This window comes from Spermophilus citellus (genome assembly GCF_964194105.1).
Source record: "Spermophilus citellus genome assembly, chromosome: 3".
Lineage (NCBI taxonomy): Eukaryota > Metazoa > Chordata > Mammalia > Rodentia > Sciuridae > Spermophilus > Spermophilus citellus.
The window spans coordinates 10,425,107-10,442,756 of record NC_138184.1 but is presented as its reverse complement, the minus strand read 5'-3'; the positions used below and the strand labels follow the sequence as shown (position 1 = coordinate 10,442,756).

The window sequence follows — 17,650 nt, the reverse complement described above, 5'->3', positions numbered from 1 at the left end:
TAGTCCAGACATCCAGGTTGTGGGGACTGATTGGAGCAGCCACTAAAGTCCTCTCCAGTCCCATCACCTAAGAACTGGACCTGGAAATGGGTGGAGTGTGCCCCAGAGCCCAGAACACTGCTCAGCCCAGCCGCTCAAAGCCAGGCCACCAGAACTGTATATCCTGGGGTGCCCCACCCCGTCACGGGGGTGGAGAAGTTGGGAGGGGATCTGTTAAAAAAAAAAGAGGAACCAACCAGGCGGGTTAGGAGGGGAGAAGGGGGCCCCGGGTCACGAGGCCCCAGTGGGCCGGAAAGGGCCCTCCTCCACCCTATCAGCAGAGACACTCCATTAGGGCAGGGGGTGTTCAAAGCCAAAGGACAGATCCAGACAACACCAAAGGCTGAAGTTTCCATGCCTCGGTTTCCCCTCGGTATGCATCCGGGCCCTTCCCCCAGGCTGTACGCTGGGGCCGGGGTACTCCGGTGCCTGGGGAAGCGGAAAGCCGGCCGGTGAGGGGTGACCGCCGAGTGCTGCCCGCGCCGGCCGGGGGCGGGGCCGGGAGGCGCGCGCTCGGAGATCCCCGCCCGCCGGTTTCCTCCGGGGTCAGCCCGGCTCCTTATCAGGCGCGGCCAGGCGGCCTGGCCCTTATCTGAGCTGGTCCAGCATCCTCTGGCCGCTGCGCCGGGGGGTGAGAGGGAGGAAACCCGGCCGCCGGGGGCGGGGAGAGGGCGGGCCGGGCCGGGAGCCGTTCACTTTCCCTCGGGGAACTCACGCCGCCACCGGCCGCCGCGGCCTTCGGGAGCCCGGTAGGAGGCGCGGCCCAACTCCTGGGCCGACGGGGCGCCCTGGAGGGCATTGGCTGAACCCCGACAGCGGAAACCGCATCCTGGCCTGGACTGCCAGTCCTGCGGAGACAGAGCCCAGGCACTCACCAGGCTGCTGGAACAGCGCCGGGGTAAGAAGGGAGCCGGCTTGAAGGTGGAGGGTCTCTGCCTGGGACCCCACCAGCATTCCTTTGTTCGTTCATTCATTCATTCATCAGCCAGGATTCCCTAAGCTTGGGGCCAGACCAGCTTCCCCAGCTGGAGAAGTCAGGGCAGAGGGGCAAGGAGTTCCACACCTTGCTGGGACACCCCAGACCCTGGGGTCCCACAGACAGGAATGTTTGAAGGGTGCAGGGCTGGGAGTGCAGCTCACTGGCCTTAGCATGGGCAACTTCCTGGGTTAATTCCTAGCATTGCAAAAAAAAAAAAAAAAAAGCAGGGTGCAAAAGTATAGATGCTGGTGGGGGTGGGTGTCTAAGCCAGAGGGAGGGTGTGAGCTAGACTGAGCTGGAGTGGGCACTGGAAACAGTGTTGTCGGTCCCAGGGTCAGCATCAGGCACCATCATCACCCTATGATAGTGGGATTACAGGATTAGTAAGGGGAACATTTTCAGCAGGAGTGAGAGTTCCAGAGCAATTATGGAGGACTTCCAGGGTCAAATGTGGAGGCAGGGTGAAGAACCTCAGGGCCATACCTGAAGTCCATGGGGCCAGCCTTGGGGTGTGTGGGGGGGAAGGGGTGGCCAGAGAAAGAGAGTGGATCTTGGAGGGACTCCAAGGTCACATGGCACCAATGAGTCAGTGAAGGATCTCAGAATCAGATCTTCAAATCTGAGGGTCACAGTTTCAATCTTGGAGTTTCAGGAGATCCCAGGGTCAGTCGGGGGCTTCTGCTTTGTCTCAGCTCTAGGCTGTAGGTGAGAGGGAATTCTGAGAGAAATTGGAGGCACATCCCCTCACAAACAGCCCAGAGCAGGCATTGCCAGGCTCCTGCCTACCACCTGGTAGACAACCCCTCTCTTGTAGAGAAGGCCCTCCGATGTCCTGGTAGTTTCTGGAATCACTCACTTGTCTTTCCCACTGAACTTCCACCCTCCTTCCTCCCCGCTTTACTTTCCATTTGAAGGTTCTGTTAGCCTAAGCAGGTGAGGGGAGGTCACACCTGTTCCTCCTCCCACTGGCTCCCCTCCCTCCCACAGGTGAGCACCCCTCCTCGGGGTCCATGTGCCCACCCCAGGCCCTGGCAGAGGTGGGCCCCACCATGACTGAGAAGGCCGAGATGGTCTGTGCTTCCAGCCCAGCCCTTGTCCCACCCACTAAGCCTGCCTCACCTGGGCCTCTACCCTCAGATGAGGTGGGCCACAGAGGTGGCTCCCCATCCAGGTTGCCCCCTGGTGTACCAGTGATCAGCTTGGGTCATACCAGGCCCCCAGGGGCAGCCATGCCCACCACAGAGCTGAGTGCCCTCCGGCCCCCCTTGCTGCACCTCTCCACTCTGGGAACTACCCCGCCCACCCTGGCTCTGCATTACCACCCTCACCCCTTCCTCAACAGGTCAGTGGGGAGCTGGGGCTTGGGGGTGGTGTTGGATATTGGGGGCCAGGGTCCTTGCCCACAGGCATTTGTGACCCACAAACCCTTACAGCGTCTACATTGGGCCAGCAGGACCTTTTAGCATCTTCCCTAGCAGCCGGCTGAAGCGGAGACCAAGCCACTGTGAGCTGGACCTGGCTGAGGGTGAGTGTGTGTGTGTGTGTGTGTGTATACTTGTGAGTGGCTCTCTCTGCCTGGGCCCAGGTCTGTACCACACTCTTCCACAGGAAGATGTGTTTCCAATGCACACACATACGTGCACACACAGGTCGTACCCAAGTACAAGACTACAGTTCCATAGATAACCCCACTCAAGCACAGTCACTGAGGAGCCACGCCTCACAGCCGCACAGTCACAGCAAAATAAAGTTGGCCACAGTGGGGCATAGGAGCCACAAAATGACAGCTCCACTGGGACATACAGCCATGAAAGAGCCATAGGACCAAAGATACACAGGAGACATCCACACAACCACAACCACACAAGAGTCAGCCACAGAACCACAGCTATGCATGAAACATCCACCACCACATGATAGCGTCACACATGAGCACAGCCATCAGGAATCACCTGGCCACAGGAGACCCCAACAGGACTACCAACAATGCGAGCACTTCTCAGAACGATAGGCACACCCAGCTGCACACTGAGAATGTGGGCCGCAGGGGGAGTTTCTCAGAGTGACAGCTCCAAGGAAACGTTTCCCTGGGGACTCTCAGCCATGGGTATGAAGGTGCAGAGAAGTGTCCTGGTGTCTACAGTCTGGACTTAGGATCCTTCTCTGTGGGGCCCGTGGGCAGAGGGGAAGCTACACATGGACCCCACACATGGATCCCTTGTGTGGTGGTGCCACAATCCACCACCTGGGCGTAAATCCCATGAAGGTGCTGTGCCCGAAGTGAGGTTGGGAGGGGGTGCCCTCTGGGCCTGGAGGGTAGCCCCGCCCGTCCTATCTGCAGGGCACCAGCCCCAGAAGGTAGCACGGCGCGTGTTCACCAACAGCCGCGAGCGCTGGCGGCAGCAGAACGTTAACGGCGCCTTCGCAGAGCTCAGGAAACTGCTGCCGACTCACCCGCCCGACCGGAAGCTGAGCAAGAACGAGGTGCTCCGCCTGGCCATGAAGTACATCGGCTTCCTGGTGCGGCTGCTGCGCGACCAGGCAGCCGCGCTGGCTGCAGGCCCCGCCCAACCCGGGCCCCGTAAACGGCCTGCTCGCCGAAGCCCAGACGATGGCGCCCTCCGGGGGTCCCGGCGCAAGGCCGAGGTGGCGGCGCGCTCGCAGCCCGCGCCCCTGGCAGACTCCGACATCATCCCCAATGGGGCAGTACGGCCCATCAAAATGGAGCAAGCGGCTGTGAGTCCCGAGGTGCGGTGACCCCCATACAGCGGCGCCTCTGAGCCGTGGGTGCCACCGAAGACTCAGACCGGGACAGTGGAGGAAAGGTCTCGCTTTGCCGGCTCCCGAGCGAACTGTCAAAGAGGGACTTAGACACGACGTCCCCGATAGGGGGGAAATCCTGAGGGTCTGGAAGGGTGACCATCATCCCAAGGGGCCCCGCAGACTTTTTTTCCGCCCTGTAGATCACCCAGGAAGCGCGGTCGTCGGACCCAAGTGGTGCTCCACCTCTGCACTTGTGGGGGTACTGGGGTCGCTGTGGGGGAGGGAGGAGTCTTCCCCTTCTCACGGCGCCCCCTCCTGGAGACTCAAGAACTGACTCTCGGATGGCGTGTGCGGCACACCTGGCGCCCGAAGAGCCAGGCAGCGTAGATACCCGGCACCTAGCCCACAGACTCGACCCGGTCCCGCACGATCGCGTTAGCGAAGGCTCTGGAGCTCTTGCTTTTGTTTTTCTTTATTTCTTTATTTCACATACACATTAGCCATTCAATGGAGAAGCCGGAGAGAGTCAGGCAAAGATGGTATAACAGAAGCGCAGTGACGGGGGCGGGGCGGGGCGGGGCGGAGAGGGAACAGACGGGCTGGCTGCCTACTTGCATTCCGCTAGGACACTGAAAACCCAGAAAACAAAACAGACAGTAAACTACCCTTGTTTCTTATGTATCTCAGTGCAGAGACGGGGGGCGGGTGGAGGGCAGAGAAGGGGAGACCAGGCTGAAGGAGGAGCAGAGGGAGGGGGACGCTAAGGGGGAAGCACACCAAATCCATTAGTACTATATATAGAGATACTCGTATATACTGCGTTTCTTAGCCTAAGAAGAAACTTGTTTGACGGGACGGGCGGCCTTTGCGGTCCGCGATGCTGGTGCTGGTCGGGCGCACGGATCTCCCGGGAGGGGCTGAAGCGGGGCTGGCCCAGGCTGGCTTGCGGGGTGAAGGGGGCGCCCCAAGGGTGGGTGGGATGGGGGCAGCAGAGGTGGGGCTGGGGTGCCCCTCGGGCTCTCGATTGGGGGACAAAAGTTCTCGTGACTTTATTGCTCCTTATTTTCTCTCGTGTGTGTGTGTGTGTGTGGGGGGTCCGTTCAGCACGGTCGGGGTGGGGAAGTGGTGGGTCGTCTGAGCCACCCGGCCCCTCTGGGACCCAGAGCGCGGCGTCCGCTCCGCCAGCACGGGGGTGAGAACAAGGCACTAGGTCGGCCGGCCAGCGCGGGGGCGGGTGTGTAAGGCAGTCGACAGGGCTGGTTGCGGGATGGGGCGGGGCTATGTGCGGGGCCGTGTGCGTGCGTGCGTGCGAGCGCGGGTCTGGGCAAATCAACCTGTCAGCGTGGCTGGTCCTGTCCTGGAGCATCGAGCCTTCCGGGTGCTCCCCGGAGCGGGCCGGGGAAGGAGGAGTGATGTTGAGTCGTGGTGGTGGTGATGGTGGGGGTCACCAGGGAAGAGGTTCGGGGAGGAAACTACCAACTTGCTGAGCGCGCTCCTGATAATGCTGGTGAGGGTCAAGTTGGCGTCTGGCTCGAAGAAGGGCGCTCGGGGCGGAGAGGGAGGGAGGGAAGGAACATTTTTGTTCGTTGGCATTGACCTCTGCAGGGGAGGGGCTTGGGACCCCCTGCCGCGCCCCTGTGCCCAGACGGCGACGGTGCGAGGAGGGGGCGCAGTGCCCAGGGAGGGGACGCCCGGGGAGATCCGCGGCAAGAGCAGCCCAGCCGCCGGGCGCACGCCGCTGTCCCGTTCCGTTAAACTCAACAAAGAAGGGATATGCGTGTTCCTAACAAGTGCAGGATATTTAATTGATTCATAAACTTATGTATAATAGTTTGTGGGTTTTTAAACGTACTTTATAATGTAAGAAGCACCAGGGTTTTTATGTTTAATTATCTTAAAATAATTTTCTCTCGTCCTTTTTTTTCCTTTTTGATATTGTTGGTTTTGTTTTGATTTTTCATGTCGAGGTGTTTTTTTTTTTTTTTAACTTCAAAATGTGTACGTTTCCTTCAGCCCTCCCACCGAAACCGAGAACGAACGACGAAACAAATAAAAACCCCAGATCATCCTCGTCAACGCAGGAAAATGACTTAAAAAAAAAGAAAGAAAAAGAAGAAAAAAAGGAAAGGAAAAAACACTCAGCTTTCGTCATCCCCGCGCAGGGCGGGGCAGGCCTAGTTCTTTTAGCGTCCCCAGAGCCTCGAGGACATTACAACAAAAATAGAATTTTTTTTCTTAACAATCTCTTAACATACAAAGATAGGAAAACTCTCTGATGCATTGCACTTGGTTCAATGAAAAAAAAAGTTCATTTCCCCCATATATATATTTTTGTGGGTTTTTTTCCCTCTCCTGACACGTCCCCACATCTGTCGCCCTCATTGCCCTTCGCCTGCCCCTCACACCACTACTTGGGAAAGGAGCGCACCTTGCCCGCCCAAACGACCCCGCCGGGCCCAGCTGGCCTGCAGCTTTCGACCTCGCCCCGGCGGGTGCCCCGCTGACCCCGGCTCCCACAGTGTCACAGCACACCGCGGCCCGATTGTCTTCGACGGAAAGGGCGCACGCGGCCGGGCAGGGACCACCCCCCTTCCGCTCCTCTTAGCTCTGACCCTGTTTAGCCAACCGAACTGAAAAATCATTGCACTTTGACCGCGCGTCACGCCCGGCCCGCCCGGCCCCCCACCCCGGGGCCTTGCTCCTCACGCCCCGGGAGTCTCCCACGGGATCTCCTGCCCCTCAGCCCTGGGGTCCTCTCAGCGTGGAACGCCGAGGAGAGCGGGGGAGGGCTTCGCTCAATTTCCAACAGAAGCCGCCCCTGGGGCCAGCCACCTAGCGGCTTCGCCCTGGGGAGCAGGCACCACCTGCCAGCCGCGCAACCCCAGGTAATGGCCCTTCTTCCTCCCCAGAGGGCTCCTTCCCTCCTTCCGCCAGCTCAGGGCTACAGCCTCACAAACTAGATTCTCAATAAATAAAGCCCATAACCCACCCCTACTGGTGCAATGTTGGATTGATTGACTTTCAGAGGATCCTGACCTGTGCTTTGTGTTTTCATACCGTTAAGAAAGAGAGAAAGAGAGGCACAAGGACTTGAAAAGGGGGTCAGGGAGAGGAGACGCAGGAAGGAGGGAGTAAGGCACAGAAAGACAAGCCAGAGGGGCCAAGTCACACCCTGGAGGGGGCTGGGCGTGCTCATGCTCCCCTCCCTCCCAGGGGGACTTCTAAAGAACCTCTGGACAGGCCCCCACCATCCTTTGGGGAAGGAGGGGACTTGGGGGGAGCTACTTCCTGTGGTGTGTTACCAAATTGTTCCCAAGTTGCTCAAATAGAGGAGGAGTTCCCAATTGCAATAGCAAAGACCCAAACAATGACTGCCCCACCCCTAAATAAAGAGTAAAGACATTACAGCTAAAATCCAGAGAGAAGTGGCCGTGGGGGGTGGGTGTGGTGGGAAAGGTGGGGGACAGAAAGCTCCAAAACACTTTTGAAAAGGACAACACCCAACACCCTCCAAAGGAACTGAAAGTCGGCGAGCAGGACGCCTACCTAAGCGCAGGTGGCAGTTTAACCGGTGCAGCAGAAGCTGCTTCATCCTCCTCGATTGGCTCCAGGGGTCCCCTTTCTGCTCCATCTCGGGCTGGCCCCAGCAGTGCTGTAAGCATGAGGGGCAGGGGCAGGGACCAGTGGGGCAGAGCGAGGGCACCTGCATGCAGGGCTGGGACGCAGGGGCGACCTGGAGCCCGACTCCCTTCACTCCTGGCGGGAATAGGGGACAGCCCTCCTGGTCTTCAGAGAGAGGGAATAGGAGGCCTGTCCCAAGCAGGGACGGGATCAGTTAGAGCATTCCATCTTTTTCCTGTGGACTGTACAAAGGGGTTTGGGGCCTCAGGAACTGCCCCTACAGCTCAGGGTGGAATGGCAGAACACCTTCCATTCTGGGCTGATGCAGCAGGTAGCTCCAGGGGGTACCCCCTGTCCACCCGAGGGCCTCTTTCACCTGGTCTGGAGCAGCTAGGGGTAGAAGCCAGAACCCAGGCAAGAAGGGAGAGAAGGAGGGGGCCAAGTATAGAAGGGAGAGCTCGCCAACCTATACCCCATTATCTTCACAAGCTGGTCCTCCAGGCTCCCCAGGAAAGCTCAGGCTGAAGTGGAGAGTGGGGTTCCCTAGAAAGGGTAAGGGTGGGGGCCAGGCCCCTTCAGAACTGTGCTGGTTGCTCTGTTTGGGAATTTTGCTCCTTCCCCAGAAGGCTGGGCTGGGGTGGGGAGAAGGCAGTCCTGCCGCATCCTTTCTTTCTGTCTGTCCTCTGCCTGGCAGAGTCCGTTTTGCATGTTTCTTTCTGCTTGGCTGCTGGTGCACAGCTCCGTTGAGACCCCTTCCGAGGGCTCTCTGAGAACTGGGCTGCTTCGGGGGCCTGCAGGGGTCCCCGGGCTGGAGGAGAGAAGGGCTGAGTGGCTGACGACATCTAATTTTTGCTTTTCGGTGGGGCTGGGCTGGGCTGGGGGATTTTTCCATGTCTCAAAATTTCTTCTCCCCCCTTTTGAGGAACCTCTTCTTTTCATTTTGTTGTTTCTTTGTCGATCTTATCAGAGGAACCAGGACTGAAAGGAAGCCGGAAAAAAAAAAAAAAAAAAGGCAATATTGAGAACAGTTGGGGCAGGGTCCCTGGCACTGTGACTGCTGATTCCTTGAGGATCCAGCTCAAAGTCCAGCTCATAAAGAGCCAGGGTGCTGGGCAATCGACCCACCACTGGGGAGGAAGTGCAGCTCCCCTTCACGGGAATCCCCCAGACCCTGCACCCCAGTGCTAGAGTCCAGCTGGCCTTCCCGTGGGCACAGTGCCCAGCGGGTGGGACCCCCGTGGCTGGCGCTGGCACAAACCTGGGATCTGGCCATGTTTGCAATTGTTTAGGTTTTTGTGTGGGTCCTGGAGGGTGGGGAGGATGCCAGGCTTGAGCTTTTGTGCCCAGAGGGGTTTGAGGAGTGGGGTGGGGGTGGCCCAGCTTCTTGCTGAGTTTTCTTTCTGTCTCTTTGGATTAAAAGCAGAAATTCCCGTCTGAACATCCCAGCCAAAGTCCCACAGGCTGAAAGGCTGGGGGCGGGGGAACCACATGGCTTCAGTCCCCAGCAGTGCCAGACCTGGGGGAGGGGCCATAGCCCACCCTGCAGATCCTTTACCCTTAGGGCACTAGAGTCTGGGGAAGGACCCCAGGCTCCCTGGGGTGGGCGTCCTTCCTTCATGAAGCCAGCAGGGGGCACCGCCTTCCCACATACAGGGCATTGTCTAGCAGCTCTGCACCCAGCACACCCTGGGTAGACCCCAGAGGCAGGGCAGCTTGCAATTTGCTCTCCATCAAAGGCTCCAGTCCAGACCCAAGGCCAAGGGTTGGGTCAGGAGGCTAGGTACACCTGACTGTATCTACAAAATGGGGGTCTCCAAGATTGGGTCACAGTTGCTGGTCTGTGGGGATCAGACAGAGCTAACTACCAGAACACATGCCAGATGTGTTCATTCTATCCTTACCCAGCCCCTCACAGAAGCCAGGCATAGAAAGGGTAGGTGCCCTGCCTGAGGCCACACAGCCTTAGGGTGACACAGCTAGGACTGAAATGCAGGGGGCAGTGAAGAATTCATGCTCCTAACTGCTACCAGTGTGGTGATCATGAGGAGGCAGGGTCTGTAGTGGCCAGAATGCCTGCACCCTGTCTAGAGCCTGGCCTTCCACACTGGAGTAAGAGCCCTGGTGACTGGAGCCACCAACTTTTCAAAAGAAGCTAGAAGTGCAACAGAATTTCATGTGAAATTTTCCAATATTTACTTTATTATTCCAATATTGGTTAGCTTATGGTCTACAGGCCAGATCCACGACTCAAGTTCTGGTTGGGACCACATGATGTTATTCACTGTGATATGGGACACTGAGTGTGAGAATTAGAAAGGGATTCAGAGAAGCCAGGTGCACTGACACATGCCTGTAGTCCAATACTCAGGAGGCTGAGGCAGAGGATCACTTTAGTCCAGGAGTTGGAGACCAACCGGGGAAACATAGTAAGATCCCTCTTAAGAAAAACAAAAGCAGTGGGGGATAGGGTTCAGAGATTCTCTGGAACTTTTTGTGACAACAGAAATTCTATCTGTGCTGTCCAATGCAGTAGCACAAATGGTTTCTCAGCACAAGCAATATGGATTCTGTGACTATATATTCTTTAGTTAATTCATTTAAATGTTCACAGCCACATGTGGCCAGTGGCCACCACAGTGGATGGGTATCTGTGGTATCTATAAATGTGGGATCTGGGATCACCACAGTGACCAGGCACTGCTGGCTGGCAGAGATGAACCGCCTGCCACATACAGGAAGATATGCACATAGGAGACCTGTCCTCCCTCTGTGCATTCCCCGAGCACCTGCCCCAAGTCTGACCTGTCAAATGAGTAAAAACCAAGCAGAGGCTCAGGGGGTCTGATGAAGATGAGGCAGAAACCCAGGTCTGAAGCACCCCAGAGTGAGCAGAAGAGAGCCAGGGCAGCAGCTAGCTCTTGGGCTTCCCATCCCGCGCCCTTCGCCCTGGCAGTCTATGGGACCCCTCTTCATAAGGAATGACTATGCAGGACTCTTGTAAGACTGTTCCCAAGTTGGGGGCAGCCAGCTCCGGAGCCATCTATCCTTCAACATGGACAGGGAGGGCTCTAGCTGCCCTGTCTGTTAGCAGATCATTCCAAGGCCCCAAGCTGGCCCCTTTGGGGTTTCATGAGCTTCACAGCAGGGGGCTCAACAACCAAATCTCAGGTTGGGGGCCCTCCTCAGAGGAGGAAGACTCGGATTCCAGTCCTGGAGCTGGGGACAAAGGCAGTTCCAAGGGAGCTCCCTGGCACCTCCCCACAGGTCCCGAGAATAGAAGATCTGCTGCCAAGCACGGAGTGGCTTTTCTGCTCACCCTCCCTGCTTCCTGAGCCAAGTCCAAAACTGATTAAAACTAAGTAAAAAGCGCTGCCCAGGGAATGACAAAATTGCTAAAATTCTCTTTTCTTCCCTCATTCTATTGTTCTCTCTCCATCTGGTGCTCCAGGGATCAGCAAAAGTCACTCGTTACTGTGGAAACCACTTCTGACTGTACCCCCTGTGCCCACTGCAGCCGCCCGCCTGCCCCAGGCCCGGGGACTCCTGCTCAGCAGCATGTCCTGCTCTGGCTTCCCCACTGCCCCCTCGACACACCTGCCTGCTCAGGCGCCCTAGACTCCGGCAGAGAATTCCTTCCCCGAATGCCCAGAGCCCAAGATGGGAACATGGGAGAAGAGAAGTTATTTACCAGACTTGCCTCAAACTCTGCCTTGGCCCCAAAACGTCCAAGCAAAGACAGCAGAGAAAGTGAAGAAGGAGGCTAGAGGGGTTGACTGAACAGGGAGGGCTCTGGCAGTGGTCAAGCACGCGCACTGCAGAGCTGCAGGCGGCCAGGGGTACGGCAAGAGGGAGGGAGTAAGTGAGCCCTGCCCTTGGTGCCAGCCCAGAGCCCAGAGGGGAGGCCCGCCTGCTGTCCCTTCCTCTGGCACCCCCTCCCGCCCTCTGCCAGCAGGGCTTTCTCGGCCTCCCTGGCACAGAGCAGAGGGGGCTGGCTCCAGCCCCTGCTCGGAGCCATTGTTTTTCTTCTCAACACCCCCAAGTTCAAGTTCATCTGGGTGTTACATCATGTCTGGTTGCTCCTGGAAACCAGACGGGTCAGACGTGACTCTGGGGAAAGGGGGTGGGAAGCTGGAGGGGGTTGAAGTTCCCTTCCCCTCCCCTCCTTGCCACTAGGGAGCTCTGAAGTTTGAAGTTTGACAAAGTTTTTTGGCTTTTTTTTTTTTTTTTTTTGGAAGGAAAGGAAAAGAAAGAAAGCCCTCAAGCCACACACACAAAACTTCCATCTACTAACTTTCTCTGGATGGGGGCCTCAGAGCAGAGGCGGAACAGGAACCAACAGAGGTAGCTCTGGAGCTCTGGGCAAAGGTGGGTTTCCCAGGGCCAAGAAAGTCCACAAGGAGGTGTTCTTGTAAAATGTGCAAAAAAAAAAAAAAAAAAAAAAAAAAAAGACATTTGCACACTCTTTTCTGAAACCCTGCCCTGTGAAAGCCATGGGCCCTCAACAGCTGGTGTGCCCTGCTCCTGAGGTGGGTCCTTCCTAGCTCCCAGGGCCCTGGGTTCTGCTGACTATTCTCAACCTCTTTGGGGACAGGTACACAGGGGACACCCACATGTATGTGCAAGGCCAAGTCCAGGGGCTTCCAGCTAGAGGGGCTGAGGATGGGCTTATCCCTTTAAGAGAAGTAGGGATGGTGTCAGCAGAAGAGGGGAGTGGGGACTGGGGGCTCCCGCAGTCTGGCTACCCCTAACAGGACCCATTGGGACTTGGGGGAGGGGCTTCCAGGGCAGCAGCCAGTCCTGCCCTGCCCTTGGTGCCAGAGTCTCTGGGCACTCAGCCCACCAGGCCCACTCTGTCCCTCCTCCACCATTGCCCAGCCCACCCAAAGCCAGGGAAAAGGGGAGGGCGGGGTGGGGGGTGCATGGGGCAGGACTTCCAGCCAGTGTTGGGAGGGAGGGGCAGTGGGAGGGCAGTGAAGCAGACTCCGTCCCTGTTCCTGACAGGGTGCCTCGGGCTTCCATCTTTGCTTCCACCAGGCCTGGCCCAAAGCGCCTGGAGCCTTGGGTCCTTGGCCGCCTTCCCCAGGGCCAGGGCTGTCAGAGCTAATTATCCAATTAGCTGATTAGCCAGGGAGCCTGGGGGCTGCCTGGGGCGGCAGGCTCAGCTGGGCATGCAAAAGTCTGGGTCCTGAAGCTCCGCCTGCTCCCTGATTAGCTATAAAGACCCCAGCCTCTTCCCTCACATCAAGGTGTCCCCAACCCTGTCTGTCCATCTGCGTCTGCTTACAGGTGGTCTCCTACCTGAGACTGCTGTGGGATGTTCAGAAAGTTGCCGTCCCGGGGTCCGATGCTGACAAACCGGTTGGCAGAGGAGGCGCCTGTCGCTGCGAATGCTGTGGGAGCAGGGAGAGAGGGAGAGACCCCGTCAGGCCTTGGGCCACCTGGGTACTGCCCTTCGGGACTGCTGAGAGGGAGAGACTGGGTTAGACTGTGCTGTGCTGCCAAATTTAGGCTGGGCCAAGGGCTCCTGTGCTAAAGACCAGGCTCCAAGCCTGCCCCTCCTCCACACGAGGGGCCCCTCATCCTCTCCCTGACCAGAAGCACACACCCCACCCTCCCCCAGCCCTGGCAGCCTCAATCAGGCAGCCTCTTTCAGGGCCCAGGGTAAGGAAGGAGCCCTGGAGGCTGTAGCTGAGGTCTCTTGGACCCAGTTCTGTCCCCTACTGAGATACTGGACAGGGTTAGGGACAACCTGGTCCTTAATGTGCCCTCAGTGGGTATCCTGGCTTTCCTACTTGAAGAGAGGGTCCAAAGAAGGGTGGCAGCTTTGGTGGCCTGCCTCCACCCTGCGTGGGGAAAGTGTTCTCAGGCCACATTTCAGGCCATGTCAAGTGCACCCTGGGCAGTCCTAAGGAGTGGGTAGGTGATGTGGGGAACTCCAAGGGGACCCAACAAAGGACTGAGCCAGGAAGGATGGGGTCAGAGAAGGACGTAGGAGCTGATCTCTCAGCTTCGGCCTGGGGCGGCAAAGCCTGTGCCTTTCTTCTCTGATCAATGCACCTGGCCCAAAGGGTTCACGGTCCCAAAGCCTGAAATGGGCCAAGGCTACAGAGGAAGAGGAGGCCGGAGTGCCTGGCAGAGCCCCAAAGCTCAGTCACCTAGGGACAGCTGTCCTGCAGCCCAAGGTGGCAAATGAACGGAACACCCCTGAGTTCTTCTTGGGTTATCTGGCTAGAGCCCTACAGGAGGGAACAGGCCTTGCACTCCCAGGAGGGAAGATGTCCCCAGAGGGGAAAAAGAGTGTCACCGGTTGCCCATCCCCTGCCCTACACCAGTTATACTCAGGGACTCCATGCTCACCAGGTTCTGTCCACCTCTCTTCAGAAGTGCCCCCCAACCTGTGGCCTGAACTCCCTTCTCCAACCCTGCCCACTTCAGATGACCATGGTCATGACTTCGTGTCTTATGGTAGATGCAGATGAGAAGATGGCATGAGAAGGATGGGGGGGAAGAACTCAAACCGAGAGAAAGGAGGAGAAACAGGGCCAACAGACAGCATTGAGATGGGCCACCTGCCCACCACTGCAGTACCCTGGCCTATGGCCTGCAAGCCACAGGGCCCTGCCCACCCTCGGCCACCCTGCCCACAGACAGCGCACAGCCCACCCTCCATCTTTCCTGTCCTTCACGTCGGGTCTACCTGGGGCCTCTTGACTCAGATTTTTTCTTTTCTTCCTTTTGATAAAATTTGTCACCAGTTTTAAAGAAAAGAGAAAAAAAAGGGGGGGGGAGAAAGAGAGAGAGATGAAGTAGCAGAGGCCCAGAGCCCTCCCTTGTCCTTGGAACATCAACCTAGGAAAGGAATTAAGGGATTGAGGGGAAGGAAGGGGAAAGGATGGGAGGAGGAGGAAAAAAAAAAAAGAGGAACAACGAGAAACCAAATGTGAGACTGAGGGTGGGGGGTCAGGGGCTGGCCTCCTGCATCTTTAGAGGCCCAAGAGCCAGGAAGGGAGGTAAGGGAGGTAAGGCAAAAAGGGGATGGTGGTGGCGTCGCCTTGTGGTCACATTTAATTTTCTTGGTGTGTGTGTAGGAACAACGAAACAACAAAAAATTGAAAAACAAAAACAAAAAAACAAAAAACAAAAAAACAGCAATCAGGCATGAAGATGGCATGGCTGTGCCTCCCCGCCCCCTCCCACCCGCGCCAGCACCCTTGGCCTGGCACCCCACTGTGCTGTCCCTCCCGCCCCCCCAGGGGGGCCTGGGCCAGGGGCCCCAGCTGGGAGCAGCAGGCAGGGGGCTCATGGGGTGCTGGCTGGCGCGACAGAGGCCCGGGAGGCTGTGGCTGGGGGCTCGGCTCTGCTCTTGTCCGGGCAGGTGGCTCCGTGGCGCTCTGGGCTGGGGGCTTTGGCATGGGTGTGGGGCTGTTCTCTTTTGCAGTGCAGACTGTTTGGATGGGCCGGGGACGCTGGGCGTTGTGGTTTCAGTTTCATCGTCCACTTACAAGGTGATGGAGGAGTCAAGGCGGCGCCGTCTGGGGCAGTGCTGGTGGATTTGGAATCAGGCATAGGAAGGGGCACAGGTCTGGCCACTGGAGGCGGCGGCGGTAGCAAAAATGACCCCGGGACTTTGCCCTGGCCGCTACCGTTGGGCTGCGAACAACATAAATAGAGTGACGCATGAAGGCACATCACACACAGACACACGCTCCCCTGCGCGGCCGCACCAGCTCGCTCCGGAGAGCCGGCGCTCCCGGTGGAAGATGCAGGATTGGGAAGGTCCTCTCATCCGGGGCACAGGATGGGTAAGGGTGTAAGGCCTCTATTTGGTCTCTCGGGTGTTTCTCTCTCTCTCTCTCTCTCTTTTTTTTTTTTTCAGTCCTCTTTTGAAGTTGTGGGAGAAAGGAAGGGGGTCGTCCGACAGGTGATTTGTTATTTCTTAAGGAAAATGTTTTAGGTACAAAAAAAAGTGCCACCTAGCAATGCGTGCAACTGTACTCAGCGTTCTCACACTCCTGAAGACCTTCTCCCACGGCAGGAAAGACGAGCCAGCTCACCCCCACCATCCCCCAAAGGCACATGCGGGCCTCCCTCCAGGGCCCGGCCGGCCGGGCTGACCAGCCAAGGACTGCAGGCCCGTCCAGCATCCATTCTTGGCACAGCCTCAGGAGGACGCCGGCAGGGAGGAGCTCACTCTGGGCCCCGGCAGCCAGTGTCCTCAGCGCCTGTGGACAGTGGGGTGCTGGCCTTTTCTCTAAAGAACAGCCAGGGAGGAAAACGCGCTGCTGCCAGCTCCAGTTTCCGTGAGGTTCTTCAAGAGTGCTTCCCTGGACGACGCCCTCAGGAGCCAGGGAGGTCAGGCCACCAGGTTCCACTCCTTGTCCTTTATGCCCTCTTTGGCCTCAAACTTGAGTTTCCTCCTCCAGGCCCTGTGCCTGGCCTTTCGTGGGTCAGCCTTCTGGCTTCAGAGAAGGGAGTTGCCAAAGGCTCCCTTGCCTCTTTCCTGGAGCCTCCTGCTACTCTGGGCAGCACCCTCAATGCCCACCTACAGCCCAGACATGGGGAGGCCCAGCCCCAGCTCTTTGTCCTATCCTATGGGGCAAAGCTCTGCCCTTCTGATCACCCAGCTATGAGACCCATGGGGGGTCCCTGTGCTCCTCCTCCTATCAGTGGACAAACTCTGTGAAGTCCACCCACCCAGTGCTTGCAGTCAGCCCGTCATTCTGTCCTCATTCATTTCACCAAGACAGTGATAGTGACACTCCAGGGGTGCCCCTCTGCAACAGTGTGTCCGTCAGCTCTGTGCCCTTGGTGCTCAGGCCTAGACCAGGCACTTTACTTCAAGTCCTGCTCAGAGAACACTTCCTCTCGGCGGGACCAGCTAGATTCCTGAATCACATTCCTTGCTCTCTGTCCTGTTCTTCCAGGACACCCTGGACCTCCGAGTGGTGCCTTTAGATGGCAGAAATGGGCAGTACTGAGTCGCACTGACCAAGAGATATTGCCTGCTGTCCTGCTACAGTTTAAAATCACAGAACTCACAGCTGACCTGTGCAGGCCTCACTCCGCTCAACTTTAGCTTTTAGCCCTTTGTCCTCTATCCCTAATGACCAGCACTTAAGTCTGACATATTATCCCTCTAAATTGTTCCCTCAACTATTCTTGCTTCTCTGAGGGTGACAATTTTCAGAGGCCTTGGACAAAGCATGCAGTGGCTTCTGGTCCCTGTCTGTGTCAGGCTGGAGACCCTTTGTGCTAGGTGTCTTTTGGAAAGGGCAGGGATTTCCAGTTCTGCAGGGGTGACACCCAGATCCAAATAGCACTGCCTCTCCTCATTTCCATGGCCAACCTGGTTCCTATCTCATTCTTCCATCAAGACAAAAAATAGAATAGTCCTGAATCCTCCTCACTCTTTCTCTCTGGGCATCCTGAACTCATGCTCCCAGGAGCTGAGACACAAGCTTTCCAGGCAGCACTTGTTGCCCTAGGGAGGCCTCTGCCTCCTTCCTGCCTTCAGAGCCTGTCTCCCCTAGGAGTATCTAAGCTGCTAATCTCACTGGCTACAGTGGAGCATGCATGTAATCCCAGAGACTCTGGAGGCTGAGACAGGAGGACCATAAATTCAAGGGAAGTCTCAGCAAATCAGAGAGGCCCTAAACAACTTAGCGAGATGCTGTCTCAAAATAAAAAAATAAAAAGGCTGGGGATGTAGCTCAGTGGTGAAGCATCTGGGTTCAATCCCCAGTACCAAAAAATAAAAAAGTAAATTAAACCACTAATTCTATCCGATAGGGCTAGTCCTGGCTCGGTCTGATAAGGCATTACAGTTTGTGATGTACAACATTCTGTTTCTAGAAGTAACTTTCAACCAGGCTGGGAGGTTAGCTGTGGCTGGAGTGTAAATCAAGGTTTTACATATCTCAAGTTCCTGTGACTCTGCGGTACCTCACAGAGTCACAACCTCACCTGAGAGCTGGTATGGCTCCTCACTTTGGTCTTACAGTTAAAGATGCGGGCCTGGCCATCCCAGCGTGGGCAAACAAGGCTGAGCCACAGCCAGTCTTCCTGCCTCTCAGAATCATGCCTTCCCAATGGGTCTGTGACTTTCCCATTCACTTGACCACCTCTTCTCCCTCCCCAAAACACAACTCCTCAAGCATCTTCTTTCTGTCCTTCTCCTAGTGGTGTCTCCACTTGCCCTTGGCTACTTTTGATTTGGTTCTTTGAAACCAGTGTGTGGCCAAGGTGTGG

The 17,650-nt window shown here is 57.0% G+C and overlaps 2 protein-coding genes across 7 annotated transcripts in view; one reads left to right on the top strand and one right to left on the bottom strand.

Moving 5' to 3' along the window:
• The first annotated feature begins 108 nt into the window (after window positions 1-108).
• Window positions 109-5,764, top strand: LOC308644224 (protein lyl-1). The gene is made up of 4 exons (XM_081285081.1): window positions 109-937; window positions 2,006-2,360; window positions 2,452-2,543; window positions 3,360-5,764. The coding sequence occupies exons 2-4, from the start codon at window positions 2,029-2,031 to the stop codon at window positions 3,773-3,775; spliced, it is 840 nt and encodes a 279-aa protein (XP_081141207.1). The 5' UTR covers window positions 109-937; window positions 2,006-2,028; the 3' UTR covers window positions 3,776-5,764.
• A 2,283-nt stretch (window positions 5,765-8,047) lies between these two features.
• LOC308644222 (nuclear factor 1 X-type) overlaps window positions 8,048-17,650 on the bottom strand; it is a 96,359-nt gene continuing 86,756 nt past the window's right edge. For 4 of the 6 annotated variants that reach the window (XM_081285072.1, XM_081285073.1, XM_081285071.1 and 1 more), the window contains 3 exons: window positions 14,905-15,052; window positions 12,701-12,792; window positions 8,048-8,380 (listed from right to left, as the gene is read on the bottom strand). In XM_081285072.1, the coding sequence (XP_081141198.1) occupies window positions 8,366-8,380; window positions 12,701-12,792; window positions 14,905-15,052 (255 nt within the window). In that variant the 3' untranslated portion in view covers window positions 8,048-8,365. The remainder of the gene's footprint in view (window positions 8,381-12,700; window positions 12,793-14,904; window positions 15,053-17,650) is intronic. The other 2 variants (XM_081285075.1, XM_081285076.1) reach the window with 1 other exon arrangement.